The 23,543-nt window shown below is 34.6% G+C and overlaps 1 protein-coding gene across 2 annotated transcripts in view; it reads right to left on the minus strand.

Annotated features, from left to right (window-relative positions):
- Positions 1-480: 480 nt before the first annotated feature.
- The window catches only part of LRRCC1 (leucine rich repeat and coiled-coil centrosomal protein 1), a 41,125-nt gene continuing 18,062 nt past the window's right edge, over positions 481-23,543 (minus strand). For both annotated transcript variants that reach the window (XM_039253483.1, XM_039253482.1), the window contains 13 exons: positions 21,211-21,404; positions 20,787-20,934; positions 19,604-19,752; positions 15,791-15,995; positions 14,534-14,673; positions 12,929-13,130; positions 12,348-12,533; positions 11,416-11,590; positions 9,919-10,082; positions 6,377-6,585; positions 6,146-6,283; positions 3,262-3,397; positions 481-1,010 (listed from right to left, as the gene is read on the minus strand). In XM_039253483.1, coding sequence (XP_039109414.1) covers positions 888-1,010; positions 3,262-3,397; positions 6,146-6,283; positions 6,377-6,585; positions 9,919-10,082; positions 11,416-11,590; positions 12,348-12,533; positions 12,929-13,130; positions 14,534-14,673; positions 15,791-15,995; positions 19,604-19,752; positions 20,787-20,934; positions 21,211-21,404 — 2,169 coding nt within the window. In that variant the 3' untranslated portion in view covers positions 481-887. The remainder of the gene's footprint in view (positions 1,011-3,261; positions 3,398-6,145; positions 6,284-6,376; positions 6,586-9,918; positions 10,083-11,415; positions 11,591-12,347; positions 12,534-12,928; positions 13,131-14,533; positions 14,674-15,790; positions 15,996-19,603; positions 19,753-20,786; positions 20,935-21,210; positions 21,405-23,543) is intronic.

Below are 23,543 nucleotides of genomic sequence, written 5' to 3' on the forward strand. Positions count from 1 at the left end.
GATGCTGTCCCACAGATTTCAGTAGGACTCTTGCCTCTAATGAAATGGAGCCATCCCTCTCTTTTAGAAGTATTTACAGTTTTTTTTGTTTCCTGATTGCATCTAATTTTTAAAACTTAGTTCAGTGGCTATTAGATCCAAATAGTCTTTCTTTTAGAAACAGTATTTAGGTTTTTCTGCATGCATAGGAGCATAAGAGATGACAGAAGTAAAAATAAGAATTCTTTTATATTCTTATTAGATTAGAAGGGAAAATGGGAGTGAAACAGTAGTGTTCCTCTTGAGGAACAGACAATGTTTATAAAACCTTAAGTGTAATCTTTAATGAAAAAGTCATATGCCTTATTAAAAAGCGGTCATTATGAGTGATGTGGAGATGGCTACATGTGCTTTGTTAAGAATGCCACATCTTTATCATACAGACTTCAAATCTTTTCAGCTACGCTTATGAGCATTTTTAAAAAATGGAACTACATCAACTAAAGCATGACCAATAAATATAATTAGTTTTTCATCAACACAATAAGGTAACAACAAAGATGAAAATATTTTACCTTATATAGTCCAAATACTAATGTTAATTTCCATTTACATATTTGTAGGCAAATGTGTAATTACCAAACAATGTATATAGCACAGAAACAAGAAAGTGTCATAAATCTAGTTATTTTGATAGGCTTTTCTAATACACATAATGATCAATTTATTATAAAAACCTACAGATACAATTAAAAAACACTTGATCAAAAAGTCTTTTAAAATATAATCAGAATAAAATGTGTAGAAAGAGACATTTCAAAGTCATAGCAGTTACTACTATTACAATATTTAATCATTTTTACAATAGGTCTGCTGTTTCATTCCAATTAAATTCATTCTTAGAACCATCACATTTCTTGCTGAATTTCAGTTAGAGCAAAAGCAAGTTGCTTAATTTTTTCTTCTATTGCTTTTTTGTTCTTGCATGTTTCCTGCAGAAGTTCACGCATTTCTTCTTCAACTTGATGAACCTAAATCAACATATAAATTTACCTTTTTTAAAGAACATATATTTTAAAAATGTATTCTGAAAGAAAAAGTCAAAACTTTACTTTTAAATTGTGGTATTCATTTAAGGCAAAGAGGTTAGTATAAAGTAACTTGTTCAAATACTAATAGGGAAATCAATGTTTATACTGTAATACAAAGTACTTACATGGATATTGTCTATATGTCATGGGTTCTTGCGATAAGCACATGTGAATTTATTTTAACTCTATTTTTGAGCTTAGAAAAGTTGTAGAAGTTATACAGCTTCTCAGTAGCATATATGGACAGAAACCTAGTCTTTTGACTTAATCTTTCCACTGTCCTATAGAACATATGAATGAGGAGTCCTGAGTTCAACTAAAACATCAGTTCCTTACAGACTTTTAAAACTGTAATAACCTCCCTTCCTAAAGAAATGCTATAATCTAGTCTACCTCATTTCTAAAATTACTGTTGGTTATAAATTACCATCTTTTTGAAAGAGAATTTTATCATTTCTTCCTAAACTATATTCTCCTAGGATTCTCTGTATTTGCTACTATTAATTTCTGCTTGAAATTCTCTCTCCTATGATGCAACATTCCTGAGAGTACTAGCCATATGACCGTTCCTTTCTGTTTACCTTTCACTTCCTAATCTCTAATATAGATTTCCTAATGTTTTCCCTTAGAAATTAGTATTTCTCCTAATTTAAATGATCTTTTTTATGTCATAATTTACCATTTTTTCCATGATTATAACATTTAAGCTCTGGTGCCATTTCTCTAACTCTCAAACAGATACATCCCTTTGGTATTATTAAGTCTTACTGGCACTAGAGGTCCAATATCAAACTCATTATTTTCCCTTCAACTAAGGGCCTGATCTTATACTTTATTTCATATTACCTGATGCACCCTTGTTAAACTTGGTAGATTTTAAAGAAAATTTCTGAAACATCTGTTGACCTGAAATAAAATAAAGAACTACATTTTGAACAAGTTATACCTCCTTATTCATTATTTCAAAAGACTCTGTTGCTTCTTTCTTTGCACATAGACTCCTGAGGGTAATGCCACCTAATCACACAACTGTAATAATTATATGGAATCACTCTTTCCCAGTTACTGGTTTCTGAATCTCCAGTTGTACAGGTATCTCACTTTCTTACTGCCACTTCAAAATCAAGGAAAAATGGAAATTTAAAACCGTTCTACTAATCTAGTATGTCTCAAAAGAGTGGACATATCAAACCAAACAGAGGTTACCTGTTGAGTTTTAAAAATACCTGGATCTAACTAAAATATGAGGCACTTAGGAAATGAAAGTCTCTGAGGGGGGAGCTCATGCATATGTATGACTAAAAAGTTCTAGGGGCATCTGGGTGGTTCAGTCAGTTTAATGTTCTACTCTTTAAAAACATTTGTTTTAAGTTTATTTATTTTTGAGAAGGAGAGAGAGAGAGAGAAACAGAGAGAGAGAGAGAATCCCAAGCAGGCTCTGGACTGTCAGCATGGAGCCCAATGTGGGGCTCAAGCTCAAAACTGTGAGATCATGACCTGAGCCGTAATCAAGAGTCGGCCACTTAACGGACTGAGCCACCTAGGTGCCTCTGTGTTCCACTCTTGATATCAGCTCAAGTGGTGATCCTGTGGCCTGCATCAGGCTCTGTGCTAGGCATGGAGCCTGCTTGGGATTCTCTCTCTCCCTCTCTTTCTGCCCCATCTCAACTAGCAAGTGCTCACTCTCAAAATAAATAAATTAAAAAAATAAACAAAAACCTCTATAGGGTGCTTCTGATGTTGCCTCTGATTTCATAACACCCAAAATTCCTTTGTCAATGATATTAAATATCACTCAAGACTATCAATGATGGTCTTAAACCTTAATTAACAAAATACTTTTTGAGAGACTTTTCTAAAAATAGTGATGGATTGTATTTAATTTATTCACATAATTACCCTAAGGTACTTCCATATGAGACTAATTAGGGATATGTCAATTTTTATACAGAGATCATGGAGCAGGTGCACATCGGAATCAAAGTTATAATTTTGGTTTCCTTAGAATTCTACAACTTGTCTAAGTATTACTAGCATTTTGGCCTGGCTGCATGATAGTTTTGGCAACTTTCTTCATATCTATTTGGTCATTAAATCATACTGCCTTTTCTCTTTATAATTCTCAAAGATATAATGTATTTAGCTATATCAATTTAATACTGATTATCAAAGTGAATTTCATTCATAGTACCTTTAAATTTGCAGAATCAATATATTTCTGCTTTTCATTTGCTAGTTGTTTTATTTCAGCTTGATGAGCTTCAACAATTGCATCAACTTGTTTTTTAAAGGCATCATCCATACTATGAAGCTTTTCCACCGCATCCCTTAAAAAAAAAGCACAAAAACCATTATCTTTGTTTATAAATATTAGGATTTATTTTCTTCTTAGATGGCAACTCTTTCATTTTTTAAAAAATGTTTACTTATTTTGAGAGAGAAAGAGAGAGAGAGAGCACACGACTATGTGCATGGGAGAGGGGCAGAGAGAGGGAGAGACAGAATCTCAAGCAGGCTCCACGCAGAGCCCAACATGGGGCTTGATCACACAAACCTTGAGATTATGACGTGAGCAGAGATCAGAGATCAAGAGTGGACGCTTAATCAACTGAGCCACCTAGGCGCCCCACCTTACATTCACATTTTAATGGAAGTATAACTGCATTATATAGAAGGTATCCTGGGTATGGGTGCCTGGGTGGCGCAGTCAGAAAAGCCTTCGACTTTGTCTCAGGTTATGAACTTGCAGTTCGTGGGTTCAAGCCCCGCATCAGGCTCTGTGCTGACAGCTCAGAGCCTGAAGCCTGCTTCAGATTCTCTGTTTCCCTCTCTCTCTCTCTGTTCCTTCCCTGCTTGTACTCTGTCTCTCGCTCTCTCTCAAAAATAAACAAACATTAAAAAAAAAAAAAAAGAAGATATCCTGGGTAATAAAAGATGTAAGTAGTTCATCCAGTGGAATCTATTAGTAACAGAACAGGGTAGGAAAACATCAATAAAAATTTGTTACACTTTCATCCTGTAAAAGTACTTTGGTTCTCATTTAGTCTGAGTTTCAGCTTACGATTTATAACCACATTCATAGATAACAACTATCAGTTTTTTTTCTCCATGTGTTTGTAGTGTGACAATAATTTGAGAAGTGTACATTATAGGCAGATTTAGGTTTATGAACATGTAGATCTGACTTCTCTATGCTAATGTTTAACAGATAATGCTCTATGTTAGGAAACACATTAAACAGTACTGAATTCACAAAATTTTAGTGCTAAAAGTTACTTAGAGGCAAAAAAACCCATTCCTTTATATTAAATATGAATAAGTTTTATTAAAAAACTTAAGTCCATAATGAACATATTTTCTGCTTTTGGCATAGCCCATAGTAATAGTGGACTGAACACTGGGTCCAGGAATCAAGTCTTTCTTACGATGCCAGATGCAAGCAACCCTTAGTAGCCATATAACTTAAGGGCAAGTCACACACTCTGCTTTTAAGGTTTTTTTTTTTTTTTTTATTGTTTATTTATTTTTGAGACAGAGAGAGACAGAGCATGAGTGGGGGAGGGGCAGAAAGAGAGGGAGACACAGAATCTGAAACAGGCTCAAGGCTCTTAGCTGTCTGCACAGAACCTGATGCGGGGCTCGAACCCATGAACCGCGAGATCATGACCTGAGCCGGTCAGATACTTAACTGACTGAGCCACCCAGGCGCCCCAGCTTTTAAGTTTTTCAACTGTAGAAATAGGATAATCCTACCTGTTCTGCCAACCTCACAGATTTATTACTGGTTTCAAAATATATGAAAAAACCCCAATTATGTATTTTTTAAAAAGTTTATTTCTTTCAGTGATCTCTACATCCAATATGGGGCTTGAACCCATGATCCCAAGATCACGAGTCACATGTTCTTCTGACTGAGCCAGCCAGGCATCCCAATCAATTTATGTATTATAAAAGACTGTATAAATAGAATGTTTTTATTAAAATTCTATTAAGTTAAAAGTCTTCTTTCTTATATGCTAATCTTAGTCTATAATGCACAAAAGCATTAATGTATAAAATCAGGCCTTTACTGTTTTGCTATTAACAAGATGACAAACAATGCGATATAAGAGATTTTGAAAACTGTCAGGCTTTATGATTTATACTAAGTTTAGGAACTGCTATTTATAGGAAATGATTATTTCTTTTAGGATATTAAAGACTCTCAATTTTAACAGGCAGGAAAGAACAGGTTACCAGCCAACATCCCTGTATTAGTGCTGGTTGAAATCAAAGTGGAACAGGGTCCATTAGCAGACAAACAAGACACTGTACTATCAATCAAAACCTTTTCCACTTACACTGACTTAAGAAATCGAATTCCAAGTTCTATTAGACTTGATATAATGGGAACTGACCTCTACATGAGATTTTGCTGTTATCCACAACACTCTTTAATCTTGAGAAGACAACTGATCATTAAACTGTTACCTATTTTTCAAGGCAGCCAACTTTATAAATTCTTTTAAGAAGTCTAGTTACATAGTTTACAAGGTAAAATCTTCATTTCTTCTATGGTATTTTATAAAGTCTAACAGTGATGGCACCCAGATATACATTTTCTTCCCCTTCTTTCCAACTAGCTTGCATCCTCAGTTTGTGCAGGCCAACTACTGAAATCTGCTCCAGTTTCTCCAGCTCACTGCCTCTCGTAGTTAGGGGACTTCCTCTTCTAAACTTCACATATAATAGCCAAAAATATCACTAGATATTTCCTTCAGTTTGAAAATAATCACAGTAATAAAAACAAAATATTCACAGAGTAATTACTACTATGTGTCAGGCACTTAGTACTAAATAACTCATATAAGCCATATATATACATAATTACACACACAAAATTTAAACCTCACATCAAGCATTTAAGATAGGAACTATGATTATCTTCATTTTATAGACAATGAAAATAAAGCACTTGCTGAATAACTATGTCGAACATATTTTTAGTCCTTTTTTTCTTTCCTGCTTTTTACATATCTTACCCATCCCAATTCAGTGTTTATGCCGAAAGATCTCCCACATATTTTAGCACTTACTTTTGTAGTTCCATACTTTTGTCTCTTTCTGCTTTAAGTTTCCTTTCCTTGTCTTCAAATTTTTCTTTTACTTCTTTTACTTGCATTTCCAGATGACTTAGAAGCTCTCCTTTATCATGCCATTTCTGATTAAGGGTACTAATACAAAAAGAAATAATTTAAAAAATAAAATTGGTTATATGAAATCATTAAGACACATTTTATTTCTCAACAGGAAACACTATATAATACCTATAAGCTTTTCTAATTTCTTCAAGTTCTAATTCCTTTATTTTCAACTGCTGTTTTAGTTTTTCTTTTCTTTCATTGTGTCTTTCCAGTTTTTCAATTATGTCATCCAGTTGTGAAGATTTTTCATCAAGTTGTTCTTGACTACATTTTTGTATTTCAATGATCTTTTCTTGTAATATTTTGATTTGTTCTTCTTTTTCTTGCAAACACTTCAAGAAAAAAAATCAGCACTTTATTTTTATTAACCCAAATGCCTCATTTCCTAATTGGATTTAATTTGGTTTAAAATATTCTAAAAACTACAGATTAAAACATAAACTGTTTACTGAGTGTTTTTGAAAAGATTTACGGGACATTTTTTAATAAAAATCAATAAGAAACATCACTACTACTTTGTTTTCAGTGCTATTAAGAAAGATAAAATTCTAGGAGCACCTGGGTGGTTAAGTTGCTTAAGTGTATGACTTCAGCTCAGGTGGTTTATGGGTTCGAGCCCCACGTCAGGCCCTGTGCTGACAGCTCGGAACCTGGAGCCTGCTTCAGATTCTATGTCTCCCTCTTTCCACCCTATCCCCCCTTCACTTGCACTCTCTCTCAAAAATAAAAAAACATTAAAAAATTTTTAAAAAAAGAAATAAAATTCTTATCCCCTTTACACTTTTTATTTAAGTAAGTTAGCAATTAGCAATCATAAAGGGAGAAGGAAAAGCAGCACAATAAAAAATTTCAATTACATTTGAAAAAATGTTTTCATGATAGAAACAAAGAAAATTCTAATTGGATGACAAATACAGCAAAGATTGACATGCACAGGGCATGTGTGGCGCAAATTAAGTTGCTATTTCTACTATACTCAACAGAAGTGCTTTCTGCATCAGGATGACCAAATAAATGCTTTACTTCAAAACAAAGTATGATTTTATCACTATTAAAATGTCACATAAAGACAGGGTTTATATCTCCCCAAACTTTTTATTCTATCTTCTAGACCATGAGCCAGACTTTATCCTGTCTGCATACTACAAATCAGAGGATAAAGAAAGATCAAAACCACCTTAGGCAGTGCTAAATGTCTGCAGGCATTAGACTTCAGGTAGGTGATTTATTCCAATGACTATTTCTTTGCTTTGTGGGGGCATGCCGGCATGTCTGAACAGTCTGCTATACACCAACCACTGACATCAGTCTCTGCGAGTGAGAAAAGATGAACTTGGTAGTTCTTATTTTTACCCTCTTTACTCTGCCCCGCCCACCTTGCCTTTTTTCATTTTGGGAAGAAGATGGAGGCAAACAAATACTGGAAAAGGCCAATTTAAGTATGTACTCATAAGAATTATAAAGGATGCAGTTCAACTCCTCAGTGTGTTACATATCGAGAAATTCTAAGCAAAGATGTTGGGTAGTCTCCTAGTCTTGACCAACATTTGTATAAAAGTCATGAATTGTTTATTTTGTCCCCATGACTCTGAAGCACTTAAGAGTGAGCAGACTTGACATATGTTATGGGAGTTCACAAAAGCTATAAAAGATTCTTATGAAATAACCCTATTAATAAGAAAGAATGATAAACACTGTAGCATCAGAGAGTACTATGACCCATATATACTGAAAAGTATCAAAATTATATATGGGGAGGAAACAGAATTTGAAAAAGTTTCTGCTTCTGATTTCCATAGTTAGAAGCTAACTATAAAATCCATTTAATTGAAAATATCAAACTCCAAAACATCAAACATCATTATCAGGTTCATTTGCCTTTTGCAGAGACTTGTTTTCTCTATATGAACTTTCAATATGAGCCCCTAATTTCTCATGATTTGGGGCTAGAGAAAACCCCAAGAAAACATGATCAGTGACAAACTTTAAAAGACCTTGAAGATTTCTACTTTATGAACATCTAAGTTAACAATGGGTAAGGGTCATTATCTGTTTTAGATGAATTTACTGCTGAAAGAAATTATACCTAACTATCTCTCTCTGTTTCATGATTAGTGGGAAAGCACCATAATAATCATATATTTGAGGCTCATAGAATGGTCTTTAAAGTAAATGTAATAAGCTGTGGGGGAAAAATGATGGGCTGAAAAATCTGAATTTTTAAAACCAAAAATTTAAAACTAAAACTCATCTGAATTTTGGCTCCACTGTATCATTCATTACTAGTCATTTCCTTCCTGCTCAGAGACTGACAAGAAGGCAGTAGTCTTCCGTGGAAGTAGCTTTGTCAAATCAACGTATTATGCCAAGGTATTATATTCTCTGCTTTGACTTGTGAAATTTAGAAAGCAACACAAGTCTTTCTGTTTCATAGTTAGCTTAACTCAAAGGAAAATATGCTTGGCAAGATTTTTAAAACAAGAAAAAAGGCTTAATGCTAAAAAATTTCAATAATGTTCACTGCACCTTGGCAAGTATGACCCGATAGATTTCAAATTTTGGATATACTGAAACCAAATTTACATGGAGTGAACAATAATGTAATTGTTTAGGGTGATACAGTTCAGGCATTCATGGCCTAAAACTAGCTAAGGATATAGCAATATGATGACATATATTTATTTTCTGTACGAGATAAAGTTAAGTTCTCAAGGAGTTTCTTAAAGATGACTAAGAAAAAGAAAATTAAATCTTAGGCAGTTATCGCTACTCTGAAGAATGAGTTGTTAATTTTAATGGGTGATAATCTCGTTTAGAAGTTTTTTAAATACATTTTTCTCAGTTTTTACACTTAAAAAAAGTATTTATTTTGAGAGAGAGAGCGCTCGTGTGTGAGTGGAGGAGGGGCAGAAAGAGAGAGGGGGGAGAGAGAGAATCCTAAGTAGGCTCTGCACTGTTAGTGTGGAGCTCAACACAGGGTTCAATCTCACCAACGCGGAGATCCTGACCTGAGCTGAAATCAAGAGTTGGGACATTTAACCCATTAAGCCACCCAGGCACCCCCTCAGTTTTTACGTTAAGAGACAATCTCTAGAAGAAAATTTGTAAGATCAAAATTGATTCAGTGATCAAGATAACTTTCAAATTTTCACATAACATACTTTGAAACAAATAATCCTATCAGTATTCTTATGAAGATATCCATATTGGAGAAGAGGATACAAATGGCTTCCCCCAGGAACAAGCATAGTTTTAAAAACTATTTATACTTTTAAATATAGAAGAGTTGGGTTTTGTCACAATTTTGAGAATTTAGCAATATTAGAAGATCCTAAACAGTGCTCTAAAAGGATATTTTAAACATATAAAACATTAATTTTCTTAAGATTCCTAACCCTTTAATGACATTATTTTCAGTTATTTCACAGGACCAGAATAACATCCCATAAAATTTTGAGGTAAAAGTAATTTAAAGTTAATAAATAAAAGCCATGCAGTCCTCTTAAAAGGCAAAGGGCATAGATAATATAAGGAAACACAGGATACTCTGTCCCAAATTCCACAACAGTCGGGATTCACTGAGACAGATATTTATTGGATATTTTGATCCACAGATTTACAAATGTGCCACATGCTCTTTGTCCCAAAAAAAGTATCAAACTTACAACTTTTAATTTTCCAATGGTTTCGGTTTGGTCTTCTATGATTTTGCACTTAATTTTTAATGCATCATTATCACGTTCATTTGCCTTTCTCAGAGACTCATTCTCTTTACATAAACTTTCAATTTGAGCCTCTAATTTCCCACGGTTTAAAGCCAGAGATGATCCTGAGAAATAAACATCATAAATAACAAATTTTAAAAGACCTTGGAGGATTTGTATCCTATGAATATCTAACAATGTATAATATAGTAAATAAAAAGAAAAGCTGAATAAAAAAACCTAAATATATAAAGCATAGCATGAAAGGAAAGGGGAAGAGAACAAAAAGGCCTTTTATTTTATTTTATTATTTTTTTTTAATACTTTTATTTATTTCTAGGAGAGAGAGAGAGAGAGAGACAGCGTGAGCAGGGGAGGGTCAGAGAGAGAGGAAGATACAGACTCTGGAAACAGGCTCCAGGCTCTGAGCTGGCAGTCAGGACAGAGCCCGATGCGAGGCTCAAACCCACGAACCAAGAGATCGTGACCTAAGCGAAAGTCGGACGCTTAACTGACTAAGCCACCCAGGCGCCCCCAAAAAGGCCTTTTAAATACCTGTGACTCTCTGGAAAATCTAAAGCTATAAATCAAAACAAGTAACTCAGACATGTAATAATATTTAATTGTTCAACTTATGGCATACAAACAAAAAGAACCATATTAAAGATTCTTTTTTTTTTTTTTTTAAATATTTTTATTTATTTCTAGGAGAGAGAGAGAGACAGCGCGTGTGAGCAGGGGAGAGTCAGAGAGAGAGGGAGACACAGAATCTGAAATAGGCTCCAGGCTCTGCGCTGTCAGTCAGCACAGAGCCCGACGCGGGGCTCGAACCCACGAACCACGAGATCATGACCTGAGTGAAAGTCGGACGCTTAACCGACTAAGCCACCCAGGCGCCCCTAAAGATTCTTATATGGAAGGGACAAATGAGCAATTCTCTGCTAAGATCAACATCTAAATATTCATAATTTGTAATCTCTGAAGAACATGAAACAATATCTATCTCTTGCTTTAGTGATTGATTGGAAAAGAAAAGAGACTAAGAAGATTTACCTACACCTAAAGTGGTTTTCATTCATATACTATTTTCACATTTCTCCATGCATAACAAAAGTGTTACCAAATTTTTGGGAAAAAACCTGAATACTATTCAAAAAATTTAAAATCACTGTGTAAGAATTATTTCAATGACTTAGTCAGTTGAAGCACTGTAAAAGTATACCTGATCAGAAAAGTAGCCAAATTATATTTGGAAGAAAACAAAAACAAAAAAACAGAAGACAAAATGAAAGCTGTAACTCCGTAACTACTGTAATAAACTATTTTACATCTCAGGCATTTCATTTGGCTGTTTGGCTGGCAAATGCCTACTTGTCCTTATATATAAAGCATCACCTTCTTTTTTGGTGTGTCTTAGAAGAATGAGCTATTTTCCCTTTGAAAACGTGAAAAACTTACCCTGTTGTGCCAGCTCATGCCCCCATACTTTTCTTTCTGTCCTTAAACCATAAATTAGTGACTCCTTGGCAGCTAGCTCAGAAACAAGCTGGATTTTTTCATGCTTGAGAAGTTCTATTTGAATACTCTTCTGCTTGTCGTCTTCAATCAAGATTTCCAGGGTGTTGATTTGATTCTGTATATCCCCAAAAAACATCGAAAAAAAAGCAAAGTATTATATTTAAGTGCTTCATTTTTTTACTTTTTGCATTTTATGAGAAAAATGTTATTTAACCAAAGTAAATCCTCCTACAGTTGACATTACAGAAGGTTTTCATTTTAAGATAAGTGTACGTCATAAAATAAAGTCAAATTTTAAGGGACTGTTCCTTTAAGAACTCTGAATTTTATTCTAATATCAGTATCTTGAAAGAGCAAAAACACATGTAATACTCAAAATTTCTCACTCAGCGTTTATGTCAATAATCTAAAGGTCACTTTCAGGAATTAAGTTCTCTTGGGTAAAATACCGCAAATGTTTAAACCTGAGGCAACAGCACTATAAAGGTTAATTTAAAAATTACTATAGCTAGGTATATCTAAAGACTACCATGACCACCACAAAATTATCAGCAATTTGTGTGCTATTTCCCGAACTTCAACCATATGAGTATCACCATCACAATTTCTGCTGTATCACTGGACAACTTGAACCTACTTACTTAAGTACAATTCTTAAATTTACTTATTTTATTTAAATATTATTTCAGTGTAAGCAATACAATCTGTGAAATCATGGTTTAATCTCCTAGTTATATTACTTTTCTCATACACATCATATAATTAGCATTATTTAAAAGTTTGTAATACTGTTACTTCCTAAAATCATCACAATATACACTAGACTATGAAGGAAAAAATTAAAAGGGAAATATAAAGTTTCAATGTTTTACCTGTAAATTTGCTGCTGTTTCCTGTTTCAATTTTGAAACTTCTGCAAGTTTTGTTTTTTGCTCCTTCACCATACAGGTCAGATCTTTAATTAAAGAGGAAGATTCATTTTCTTTTCGTTGAGCCCAAACAAGAGCATGCTTGCTCTTTGCTAACTCAGTTGCAACATTTTCAAAACCATCTTTAACCTATATTTCAAAATTGCATTATAAATAGCAGTTCTCTAATATTTAGAAACTATTTGTTTCTGTGGCTGTGTTCTAATAAAACTTTATTTACAAAAACAAGCCTAGGGTCTTTAGTTTGTCAATCCCTGCTCTATAGAAACAGGAGAATTCAGGCTTCTCAATTCTTATTCCAGTGCTGTCTTTCCTTGACCATGTATAATCTCACTTAGTTTTTGCAACAGCACTGAAGAGTAGCTATATTTTTGTGAAGAAACCAAGACTCTAAGAATTTAAGTAATTTGCTTAAAATCATAGAGGCAATATGTAAATAGAGCTAGAATTCTAAAATGTAGTCCTCTCATCCAACCATATCTTGCTGATTCTGTTTTCAATAAAAAGCTAGATATAATCCTTACATCTTTATATCTTCTGGCTTCAACAGTTAAAGCAATACGGAATTCATTTTCTAAATCCATATACTGTTGGTTTAATGTATCGATTTTTTCTTGATATTCTTTTATATCTTGTTCATGCTTTCTTTCTTCTTTAGCTACTTCTTTAGCTAAGGCTTCCTGGAACTCAGCATCACTGAGAAACTCCCTTGTTTCAAGTTCTTTCCTGGAATAACAAATAAAAATCATAGGACATTATTCCTCTGGAAAGAAAAACTTTAAAGAGTTTAAATGGTTAGTAAGTATTCTGTATTCTCTGTTGTTAACTTAAAATCAGGTTCTCACTTACAGAAACAACCTGGCACAGGATGGTAGTTAGACGAAAACAAAAATTTTATTTGACTGTATATTCAGTGGTGATAGGAATAAAAGTCTATCTGTATCTTAACTGCACTGAGATAGTTCAGAATTATTTTATGGTTTCTAAAATTCTTCAGGTGCATTTGTAGAAGTTCTATTGCACTGTATATTCTTTGATATACAACTCTGACATGTAACTAATACAGTCTGGTACTGGGATTGGTTAAGAGAAAAAAATCAGTTAAAGTGTGAAATTATTCACTGATTTTTTGACATATAGGGCAAGTTTTTAATTTAAATGTGAGCTAATTCTTTAGTGTTCTCTACTATTTTTCCTGAATAAGTCAAACCCATGATACAAAATCCATTATTTCTAGTTTTGGTTTCTTTAGAACAAGAAGAGATATTTGTGAAGGAAACTAAGTACAAAATTTTAGATTTTTATAATGATTTCCCCCCAATCTTTTATAGTCATTCTGCCTCTGCATATGATGTTAATTTTCCCTAGAGCATTAACATTTAATTTATACATTAAAAATTTCATTTAAGTAAGGGCAAAACAAAAACAGGTTTGCAAACAAACACAATTAACTCATGGCAAATATACAATTCAACCAGTAGGCTGAATATACATCGCAAATAAACAATTCAACCAGTAGATAGCTAGCTGCAAGTATTCAAGTTATTGTGGACTTGCACTCCACAGAGAAGGTTGGCAAACTACACGTCACAGACCAATTCTCTTGGACCAAGACTCTTTTTATCGGAAATAAGCCTTCCTTGGATCATAGCAATGCCCATTCGTTTACATACTGTCTATGGCTACTTTCTTACTATAGAAATATAATTAGGTATGGCTAAAATATTTTCTATCTGGCCCTTCAAAGGAAAAGTTTGTTGACTCCTGCACTACAGAGGAATAAAGGCTATTGATTGATTTAACAGGTAGATACTTGGAGGTCAATTAAAATATCTTCTCTATTACAATGACTGACTTTTGTTTGGGCTTGGAAAAATGCAAAACAAGCTTAATTGTTAGAAGTTCTTACCTCAGTAGAGCCACCTATTTGTTTTTAAGCTATCAGTTCTCACTTTAAGACTGATTTTAATGCATAGATAAACATGTTATTTTCCATGAGCTAATTCTGTCAGGCTTTGCCACTGACCCATCAGTCTAGCTTCAGGTAAGGGAGCAGGTAGGGAGAAACCAAGAAGCTTCCTTTCTCTATTTTTAAATGTCATTATTTTCCTGATGCATTTTTCATTTACCTGTGTTCTTGTTCTTTCAATGCCAGAAGTTCATGAAGTTGTTGTACTTGTTCCTTTTCTTGATGAAGAGAAGTTCTAAGTAAACTTATATCTCTATCAGCAGCAGCAGCCTTGAGCTCCACCTCTTGGATAAGTCGTATCTGAGTAAATATATACAATTACAGTGTTTAGATAATACTCGCTCTGCTTCTATTTAATGTCAGTTCCCCCAAAGAAAACCGCCTTCTAAATAATAGAATCTGGTGACTAAGTTGATTTTTTTCAAAATTTATTAAATTAATGATGCTATGATCACAGAAAATATAATCTTAGAAGCATCAAACAGACTAGTATTAACTATTGCTTAATTAAATCACAGATCTCAATAATTTCTACTCAGAAGGCATGAAAATGAAATATCTTCAGGATCCTCAAAGAGACTTTTAAAACCTGGCTCCCATAATATAAGCCTAATAACCTACAATATTTCCCCCAACTATTCTTTTTTTTTTTTTCTTTTTTAAATGTTTTTTTTTTATTTATTTCTAGGAAAGAGAGAGAGACAGCGTGAGCAGGGGAGGGTCGGAGAAAGAGGGAGTCACAGACTGAAACAGGCTCCAGGCTCTGAGCTGGCAGTCAGCACAGAGCCCGAAGCGGGGCCCGAACCCACGAACCATGAGATCATGACCTGAGCAAAAGTCGGACGCCTAACCGACTAAGCCACCCGGGCGCCCCTCCCCCAACTATTCTTAATACTGCATTGCGAGTGCTAGTCAGAAATAACTCCACGGGTGAAGGGGGCCCCTGTCTGGCTCAGTAGGTAGAGCATCTGACTCTTGATCATGGGGTTGCTAAGTCAAACCCCACAGTGGGTATAGAGATTACTTAAAAAATAAAATCTTTTTTTAAGTTTTATTTATTTATTTTGAGTATGAGAGAGATGCAGGGTGGAGGGGCAGAGAGAGCGAGGGAGAGAGAATCCCTAGCAGGCTCTGCACTGTCAGAGCCTGATGTGGGGCTTGTACCCATAAACCGTGAGATCATGACCTGAGACAAAATCAAGAGTCCAACACTTAACAGACTGAGCCACCTACGAGCCCAAAAATAAAATCTTAAAAAAAAAAAAGAAAGAACTCCGCAGGAATTGTTATATTTAAATTAATTTTTACATACAGCCTAACATCTTTTAAGTTTACTCTATAACAATATCACTTGCTTCAAGATGAAAGCTATGAATTTGTGTTAATTCATATGACTGACAGATTAAAAGAGAAATACCTGTGCTGCTTGTTGTTGCCCTTTCTGCCTCTCCATTTTTTCTAATGCTTTTTCCAGGGTTCTTAAGTGTCTAATATGATCCTCTTGCTGATCTTTTGCTTTAATTAATTCAATACTTAGATTTTTTATTTCATTTTGAAGTTGGTGAACCATAATTTCGAGTTGTGCTTTGGAATTTTTCTCTTTATAAATAATTTCCTTTAACCTAAAGCAGAAATCGAATGTGGCTTTAAGTATATTATGCATATAAAAGGTTAAAAATTGCAGTTAATATTAAAGGTTACAGTACAGAGGAAGACTTGAAATAGGTTTCAAACTCTCATTAGGTAAAAATGGCTGAAAAACCTCTCTTCCATCCTGGAAACAAACACTGTGCCAAAAGGGAAAACATTCTACATAAATTAATGGAACTTAGTCTTGTATGAACTTTACCATTCAACAGCAAAACTTTACTAAACACCTAATTGGTTTTAGACATTATGCTAGTTATGGGCTTAAAAGCAAGCTAGATGGATTAAGATACAGCCTGTGCCTTCAAAGAGTTCAACATCTAGAAGAGGAAGGAGACATGGATACGGTTACAAAGCTGTCAGAGAGAAATGATATACAGATACCTGGAAGTCAACTTTGACTTCCCTGTATCTTCCCCAGACACAAAGTACTGATCACAGGTTTGTAACAGTTAGAGCCCTTTGATTGCGATTGAAAATTCTTAACTACTCGAAGTTAAAAGGAAGGATCTGTTGACCTATATAACCATTCAGAGGATGGAATGCACTATTCTGAGGGACCACTGAAACCAAGGCCTTGAAGACCACAAGGGCTCTCTATTTGTGATTCTCTACAGGCTGGTTTCTGCTTTCCTAATGTAGGCTTCCTTGTAAAGTATGAAGGAGAGAAGGAGATGCGCTCACATCCCAACAGCTATGAGGACCAAATAGAAAAGATTATCTTTTTCTAGTTCAACTTAGAAGAGTTCTAGGAAAGGTCTGATTAGTCCAATTTGGTTCATATGCCCATTGTATGCACCAATCACTGTGGCCATGGACTAAGGCATTACGTTCACTCAGCTGGGGTCAGATGTTCATCTCCTGACCAGTATTACAGGCAGTGAGGCGAATGATGAAAGGATACAAGTCTGATGTTTGAAAACGGGACAACTGAGGCATCTGGGTGGCTCAGTTGGTTGAGTGTCCTCTGATTCCTGGTTTTAGCTCCGGTCATGATCTCACGTTTTTGTGAGTTCAAGCCCCTCATCAGGCTCTGTGCTGACAGTGTGGAGTCTGCTTGGGATTCTCTCTCCCCAGACTCCACTCTCTTTCTGCCCTTCCCTGACTTGCGTGGTCTCTCTCAAAATAAACAAACTTAAAGTTCTTTTTTAAAAAGAAAATGGGACAACAAACAGCAAAGACACAGCCTCATGAAGAAATTACTGAGTTAGGCAGCCACTCCTATATGTAGCTACTATAATTTTCAGCTGTAATTGAAAAAAGTACATATATCCATCAGGTTCTATACTAGTAATTTCTCCAATTCTTATCCTTACCATCTCTCCTCTTACCTTTGAGAGTAGTCTCCAAACTGGACTCTCAACTCCAGTTTGGTATACTATATGAAAGACTATTGGCCTTTATTCTGTAGACTACCATATTTGGTGAATAGGGCAGAGCAGCTACAGATCAGTACAATCAGAACAAATATCTAAGTAAGAGATAAGGACCTAAACTAAGGTGACAGTTTGAGAATAAAGAAGAGATAGTTCAACATCTTTAACAAGTAGAATAAATAAGATATCAATACCAACTGGTTGTGGGATATGAGAACAAGAAAGAAGGAATAAAGAAAAAAAAAAAAAAAGATTCCTAAATTGCTAGCTTTGGTGGTTGACTGGGTGGGACACCATTTATTAGAAGAGAGAATATAAAAGAAGGGAGCAGAGTAAGTCTGCTTATGGAGATGCTGATTTAAGACACTTATGAGGAATGTACACAAGGTATTTCTTGTAGATAAATAGATGCTCAGATCTGTTGTTTACCAAGGAGATCTGGAGGGCATATAAAGATTTGGGAATTTATAGCTTAGGTATTAAAAGCATACTAGAGAAGATTCAGTTTTTGAAATAATGTATACTCATAGCATGGCACCTAGATGCTAGACTCTATTAGGGATGAGAAATGCAGAATTCTTACCAAGTCCTTTAAGGGGTTATAAAAATGTGTGAGGATCTAATGCCAAATTAATATTTGAGGTATAAATAAAAGTCAAATTAGAAATGATTATAGCTGAATGTTTAAGAAAACAATGAATACATAACATGGTAAACATGGACAACAATGGAGAGGTTAAGCAAGGATAAAGATGAAGTGTGCCCAAAGGCTTTCCATTTAAATGGAAGCTGGCTAGCAGCCCCAGACACTGCTTCCTCAAATATCCCACTAAATAATACCTACAATACAGAATAAAGCAAACATTCATACACATACAACTAAAAACAAGAGAAAACATAATGTCAAAATCTGGGAGAAATTTTAATTATAAAAAAAAACAAAATTAAATTAAAATAAAAATCACCAAACTCTCGGGCTGTGCCTCATAAAACTATAACTTTCTGGGAGGTGGGGGGAAGAAGATATATCCTCTCTTCCATGACTCAGGGTCCTAGGGACTCTATAAATCTACCATTGCACTCTGTTAGCTAAGTATGCACCTAATGCAAAGAAGAGTGCTGTTTTTCTGAGGTAGTCATAGATTGTTAATTTATCCATTCTGTTCCTTTACCCCTATCCAGCATCTTTTTATATCAAACATAGCATTTCCCAAAACAAATAAGACAGGGAGTTGGTGGCTGGTGGTAGAAGGACTAGTAATAGTATAATGCATCATATGTAAATAATTGAGGGGTTCTCAGAGAACTCATGATCAGTATTATAATTTTCCTTATAATCCATGGGTACAAAGTATGAGAGAAATAGGTCATGGCGAATAGGAAATAACACACAAGTATCATAAAATTTTACTAGTTAAATGCATAAAAGAACCTGGGAATTAGGCTAGGAGCTGTGTACATCAACTTAACTGATCTATTAAGATCACAGAAGGGAATTTATCCAACTGTACAGATAGGAAATGGAACAGTGAACAACTTCCCAAATGCTATTTGTTGGCAAATACTAAATCTCTAAACAGTGTGCTCATTCAAGGATAAGACATGAAAATCAACAAGAACTCTATGGAAAAAAGTCTTGTAACCGTTTGAGGAAAAGTATAACGTTACAAATAATTACCTACAGGAAAGAGAAGATAAAAGTTACTGTAATTTCAGAAAACTGGTATCCTTACAGAATGGAATAAGACAAACCTGCATTAAAGAATATATACAGGAAAAAAAAAAACAGATAAAATGGGAAATGGATTAGATAAAAACCCAGAAATGCCAGAATTAAGAAACCTCGGCTATCTGGTACCAAATCCCACCAGAAGAGAATATGCAGAGACCAAAAATGACCTAGAAAGCTGAAAGAAAGTTCGCCAGTCCCTATCCTTCACAGAAACCAACACGGTATAGAAAAAAATTGCCAATCCCTGTTCTTGCTCTTCTTCACTTATATTTACTTATCTAACACTTCCCAGCTTGAGGGGAGCAGCTTGATGGTACAAGGAAGTGTACCCTGAATCCTTCATTTACATAAAAAACTTATAAAACATTAAATCTTTAAATAAATTTAATGCTTTAAATAAACTGCAGTTTACACTACAGCTGGTGTAAACTGAGGCACTCCAGTTCCAAGTTAGGTTTACAGTTGTTTCCCTTACCTATCTGTGGTGAGCAGAGCCAGGGTATGGAAACCTTTTTTCTCCTTTACATGTTTGTGCAATTCATCAATATAATTCCTAAGTTTCTTTTCAGCTTGTTCAGCTTTCCATCTCTTCTCTCTCTCTTGGTCGAGTTGTTGAAGAAGTGTCTGAAAGAAAATAATAGAGTTATATGAACCTGGAAAAGTTACCTACTAATCTTTCACTGCCTCAATTTTATCATTTGTAATATAGAAATAATAGTTATCTAATTCAAAGGGCTGTGGTAAGAATTAAACAAACTAATGGAAGTACTATATAGAATAGCGCACAACAGTGCCACTTAATAAATGTTAGCTGCTATTATTATTGTCCTAGTGATTATTATTTTCCAACATTAAAGCCTCTATACTTGAGAATTCAGGGAGAGGAAACCAAGGCATGAAAGGTGTGATGCAGTTTAAAAAGCAATTATTGTACTGGAGCAACAGTGCACATTACAACTGAAAGTATAATTAGCATTTTACAAGTAAAGGAAGATCAAGTTGGTAAAAAATATAAATCAATGTGTTCTAAAAATTTTTAATAACATGAGAAAAATGAAGGCAAATACTGTAGAATATTTAAATTCCTGAAGGCCTCTTTGTTTTTCTTTTTAAGTTAAGCTACCTGCCCAACAAGGGGCTTAAACTTACGACCCCGAGATCAATAGTTGCACACTCTACCAGATGCCCTGCTTAAAGGCCTCTTAATCTGGGATCCATGCATCCCAAACTGGGTTTCAGCAGTATGCATGAAAACCTTGAAATTATACACACTTTTTGAGTGTGTATAAAATTAGAGTTCTCTGAGAAGACCCATAAATTTCCTTAGAAATTTAAAAGGGTCTAAGACCGAAAAGTTAGGAACCATTGTTTTAAGAAATAAGAATTTGAAAATTTTGATGTTTTTTTCCTCCACCAGCATATAACAAATGATTTCACTAAACTCTGACTTTAGATGAATGTGTGACTTTCATTCCTTTACAACTTACAAAAATATTATACAAAATCTGCAAATCAGGAAGGGAAAAATAACCAAAACCATCACCTCAATATAATTATATGCAATGTTTTTTTGCTCATAAAGACACGCATTATTTTACTAGGACTAATTTTACATTTAAAACTAAGATTCATTTTTTTCTTAATTTCTTACACCATACCCGGTAAGTGTTGTCTTCTAAGCAACTATTGTCTACTTTAATGAGTTCCTTCTTCTGTTCTTCTGATTCTTCTAATATATTACAGTTTGCTAAAGATGACCTTACATATAAGTCTTTAAAGAAAGGTTGTTTCATTTTACGATTACAACTGCAAAGAAAAAAAGCATAGGTAATAACTCAAAGAAATGTATGGTATCTATACTAATTTTCACAACTTAGGTAATGATAATCTATCAGAGAAAGGGATCCTTTTGTATACATTTATATACATGTACTGACCAAATCTGAGGCAAGACTGAAAAGTCAAATCTCTGACATTAGAAAAGTAAGAAATATCACTCTAAGACAGCTTTAAAGGAACAAGCCAACAGCATTAAATTCTATCTGTGTGCCTTCTTCAAATTTCTAATACTAAAACAATTACCTCATAAAAGTATTGTTTTTGTTGTGGTGCTTAATAGTCTGAATAGTTCTAGAATAGTATGGGATTTTTGATCTTCGAGGAATTCTTCTATTAAATTCTTTTCTGTTTCCATACTCGCTTTCAGAAGTCATATCTGTATCTCTTTTTGGTCTGAGATCTTTCTCGGGAACATTATCTCTTAAAGACTCAGAAGTCTAGAATAAAAGAACCAACAAAGTTGGTTAAAAGTTCAATTCAGTTAAAAACACTTAAAATGTGATTATTTCCTGAAACACTATGACTTTTTACAAGATTAAGGATTTATAAACTAGGTATGTTTAGAATTAAAGACAGGAAATTCAGCTTCTGGTATGGACAAGTAAGTTCCTACAAGGTTGATTCTCAAGACAGCAATCAAACTCTAGGAAAAATATAAACAAACAGCAAACAAAAACTAGTTGGATGCCCTGGAAAGGAACAAAAGCTGGTTTATTCTAGAGCGGAGTTGACACTTAGAAAAATGACCAGAATAGGGTGTTTCTGTTTTTATGTTTTTTTTCACTTGAGAGCTTAACATAATCAGCAGTATGTAGGAGAGGTAGAAAAATCATAAACCTTTAAGCCTAAAGAATCACAGGCCAGGGGCGCCTGGATGGCTCAGTCGGTTAAATGTCCGACTTCGGCTCAGGTCATGATCTCACGGTTAGTGGGTTTGAGACCTGCGTCGGGCTTTGTGCTGACAGCTAGCTCAGAGCTTGGAGCCTGTCTTCGGATTCTGTAACTCCCTCTCTCTCTGACCCTCCCCTGCTCACACTGTCTCTATCTCTCAAAAATAAATAAAACATTAAGAAAAAATTAAAAAAATAAAAAAGAATCACAGGCCAGTACAGACTGCACAAAGCCAGTACAGCATAAGAAAAAATAAACTGCTACCCAAGAGACAAATTTATAGTTCAAGTGAAAGCAAGTTAAATGTTTCTGCATCTAAAGTATCATTCTTTGGAGGGCTATCATAGCATCTGAAGACTCCATAATATAACATTCACAATGTCCAGGAAAAAATCCAAAATTATTCACCCTAAGAAGAACCAACAAAATATGACCTATTCTCAAGGAAAACACAATCAATGGAGACCTAACTTGAGAGGACTCAAATATTCAAATGAGCAGAAAACAACAGACTATTACTTGGCCATAAAAAAGAATGGAATATTGCCATTTGTGACAATATGGATGGACCTAGGGTATTTCGCTAAATGAAATTAGTCAGAGAAAGACAATACCATATGATTTCACCCATATGCAAATCTAAAAGCCAAAACAAACAAACATATAAAAAAAATCATAAAGTGACCCATAAATACAGAGAACAAACTGGTGGTTTCCATAGTGGAGGGGATTGAGGGACAGGAGAAATGAGTGTAAGAGATTGGAAGGTAAAGGTTTCTAGTTGTGGAATTAATAAATCAGCATAGGGAATACAGTCGATGGTACTGTAGTAGCATGGTATGATGACAGATGGTAGCTACAACTGTGGTGAGCATAATAAACAGAGTTGTTGAATCGCTATGTTGTACACCTGAAACTATGCAACACTGTGAGCCAATATACCTCAGTAAAAAAAGGTGATTATAATTGAGCTCAGTGATATAAAATATGCTCTTCATGAATGAAGAGAAAATTCAGGGACACCTGGGTGGCTCAGTCAGTTAAGTGTCCGACCTCGGCTCAGGTCTTGATCTCATGGTTTGTGAGTGCGAGCTCCGCATCAGGTTCTGTGCTGGAGCTCAGAGCTTGGAGCCAGTTTCAGATTGTGTCTCCCTCTCTCTCTCTGCCTCTCCCCCGCTCATGCTCTGTCTCTGTCTCAAAAATAATAAAAACTATAAAAAAAAGAAAAAGAAAATTCAGCAGAGAGACAGAAATTACAAAAATATGGAAATTCTACAGCTGAACTAAATATACATCTGAACTAAAAATTGGCTGGGCTTAAGAAGAGAATGAGGTGATGAAAGAATAAATGACCTTAAGGATAGTGGAGTGAAAATTATTTAATATGAATATAGAGAAAAAAAGCTGAAAAGATGGTAAAGTCTTCTGAAGCTGTGGGATAGTATCAAAAAGTCTAAGTGGAATCTGAGAAAAGGGAAAATGGGACAGAAAAATATTCGAAATGATGTCCAAAAATTTCCCAAATTGGGTGAAGACTAATTTATAGATTTAAAACACTCAGAGAAACCTTAAGCACGATAAACATGAAGAAAAGTAGCCTTAAGCACACTGTAGCCAAACTGGTGACAACCTAAACTAAAGGGAAATTCTTGAAACCATCCAAAATGAAAGGACACATTACATAC

This window comes from Hyaena hyaena, unplaced genomic scaffold (assembly GCF_003009895.1).
Source record: "Hyaena hyaena isolate Hyena2069 unplaced genomic scaffold, ASM300989v1 scaffold_454, whole genome shotgun sequence".
Taxonomy (NCBI): domain Eukaryota; kingdom Metazoa; phylum Chordata; class Mammalia; order Carnivora; family Hyaenidae; genus Hyaena; species Hyaena hyaena.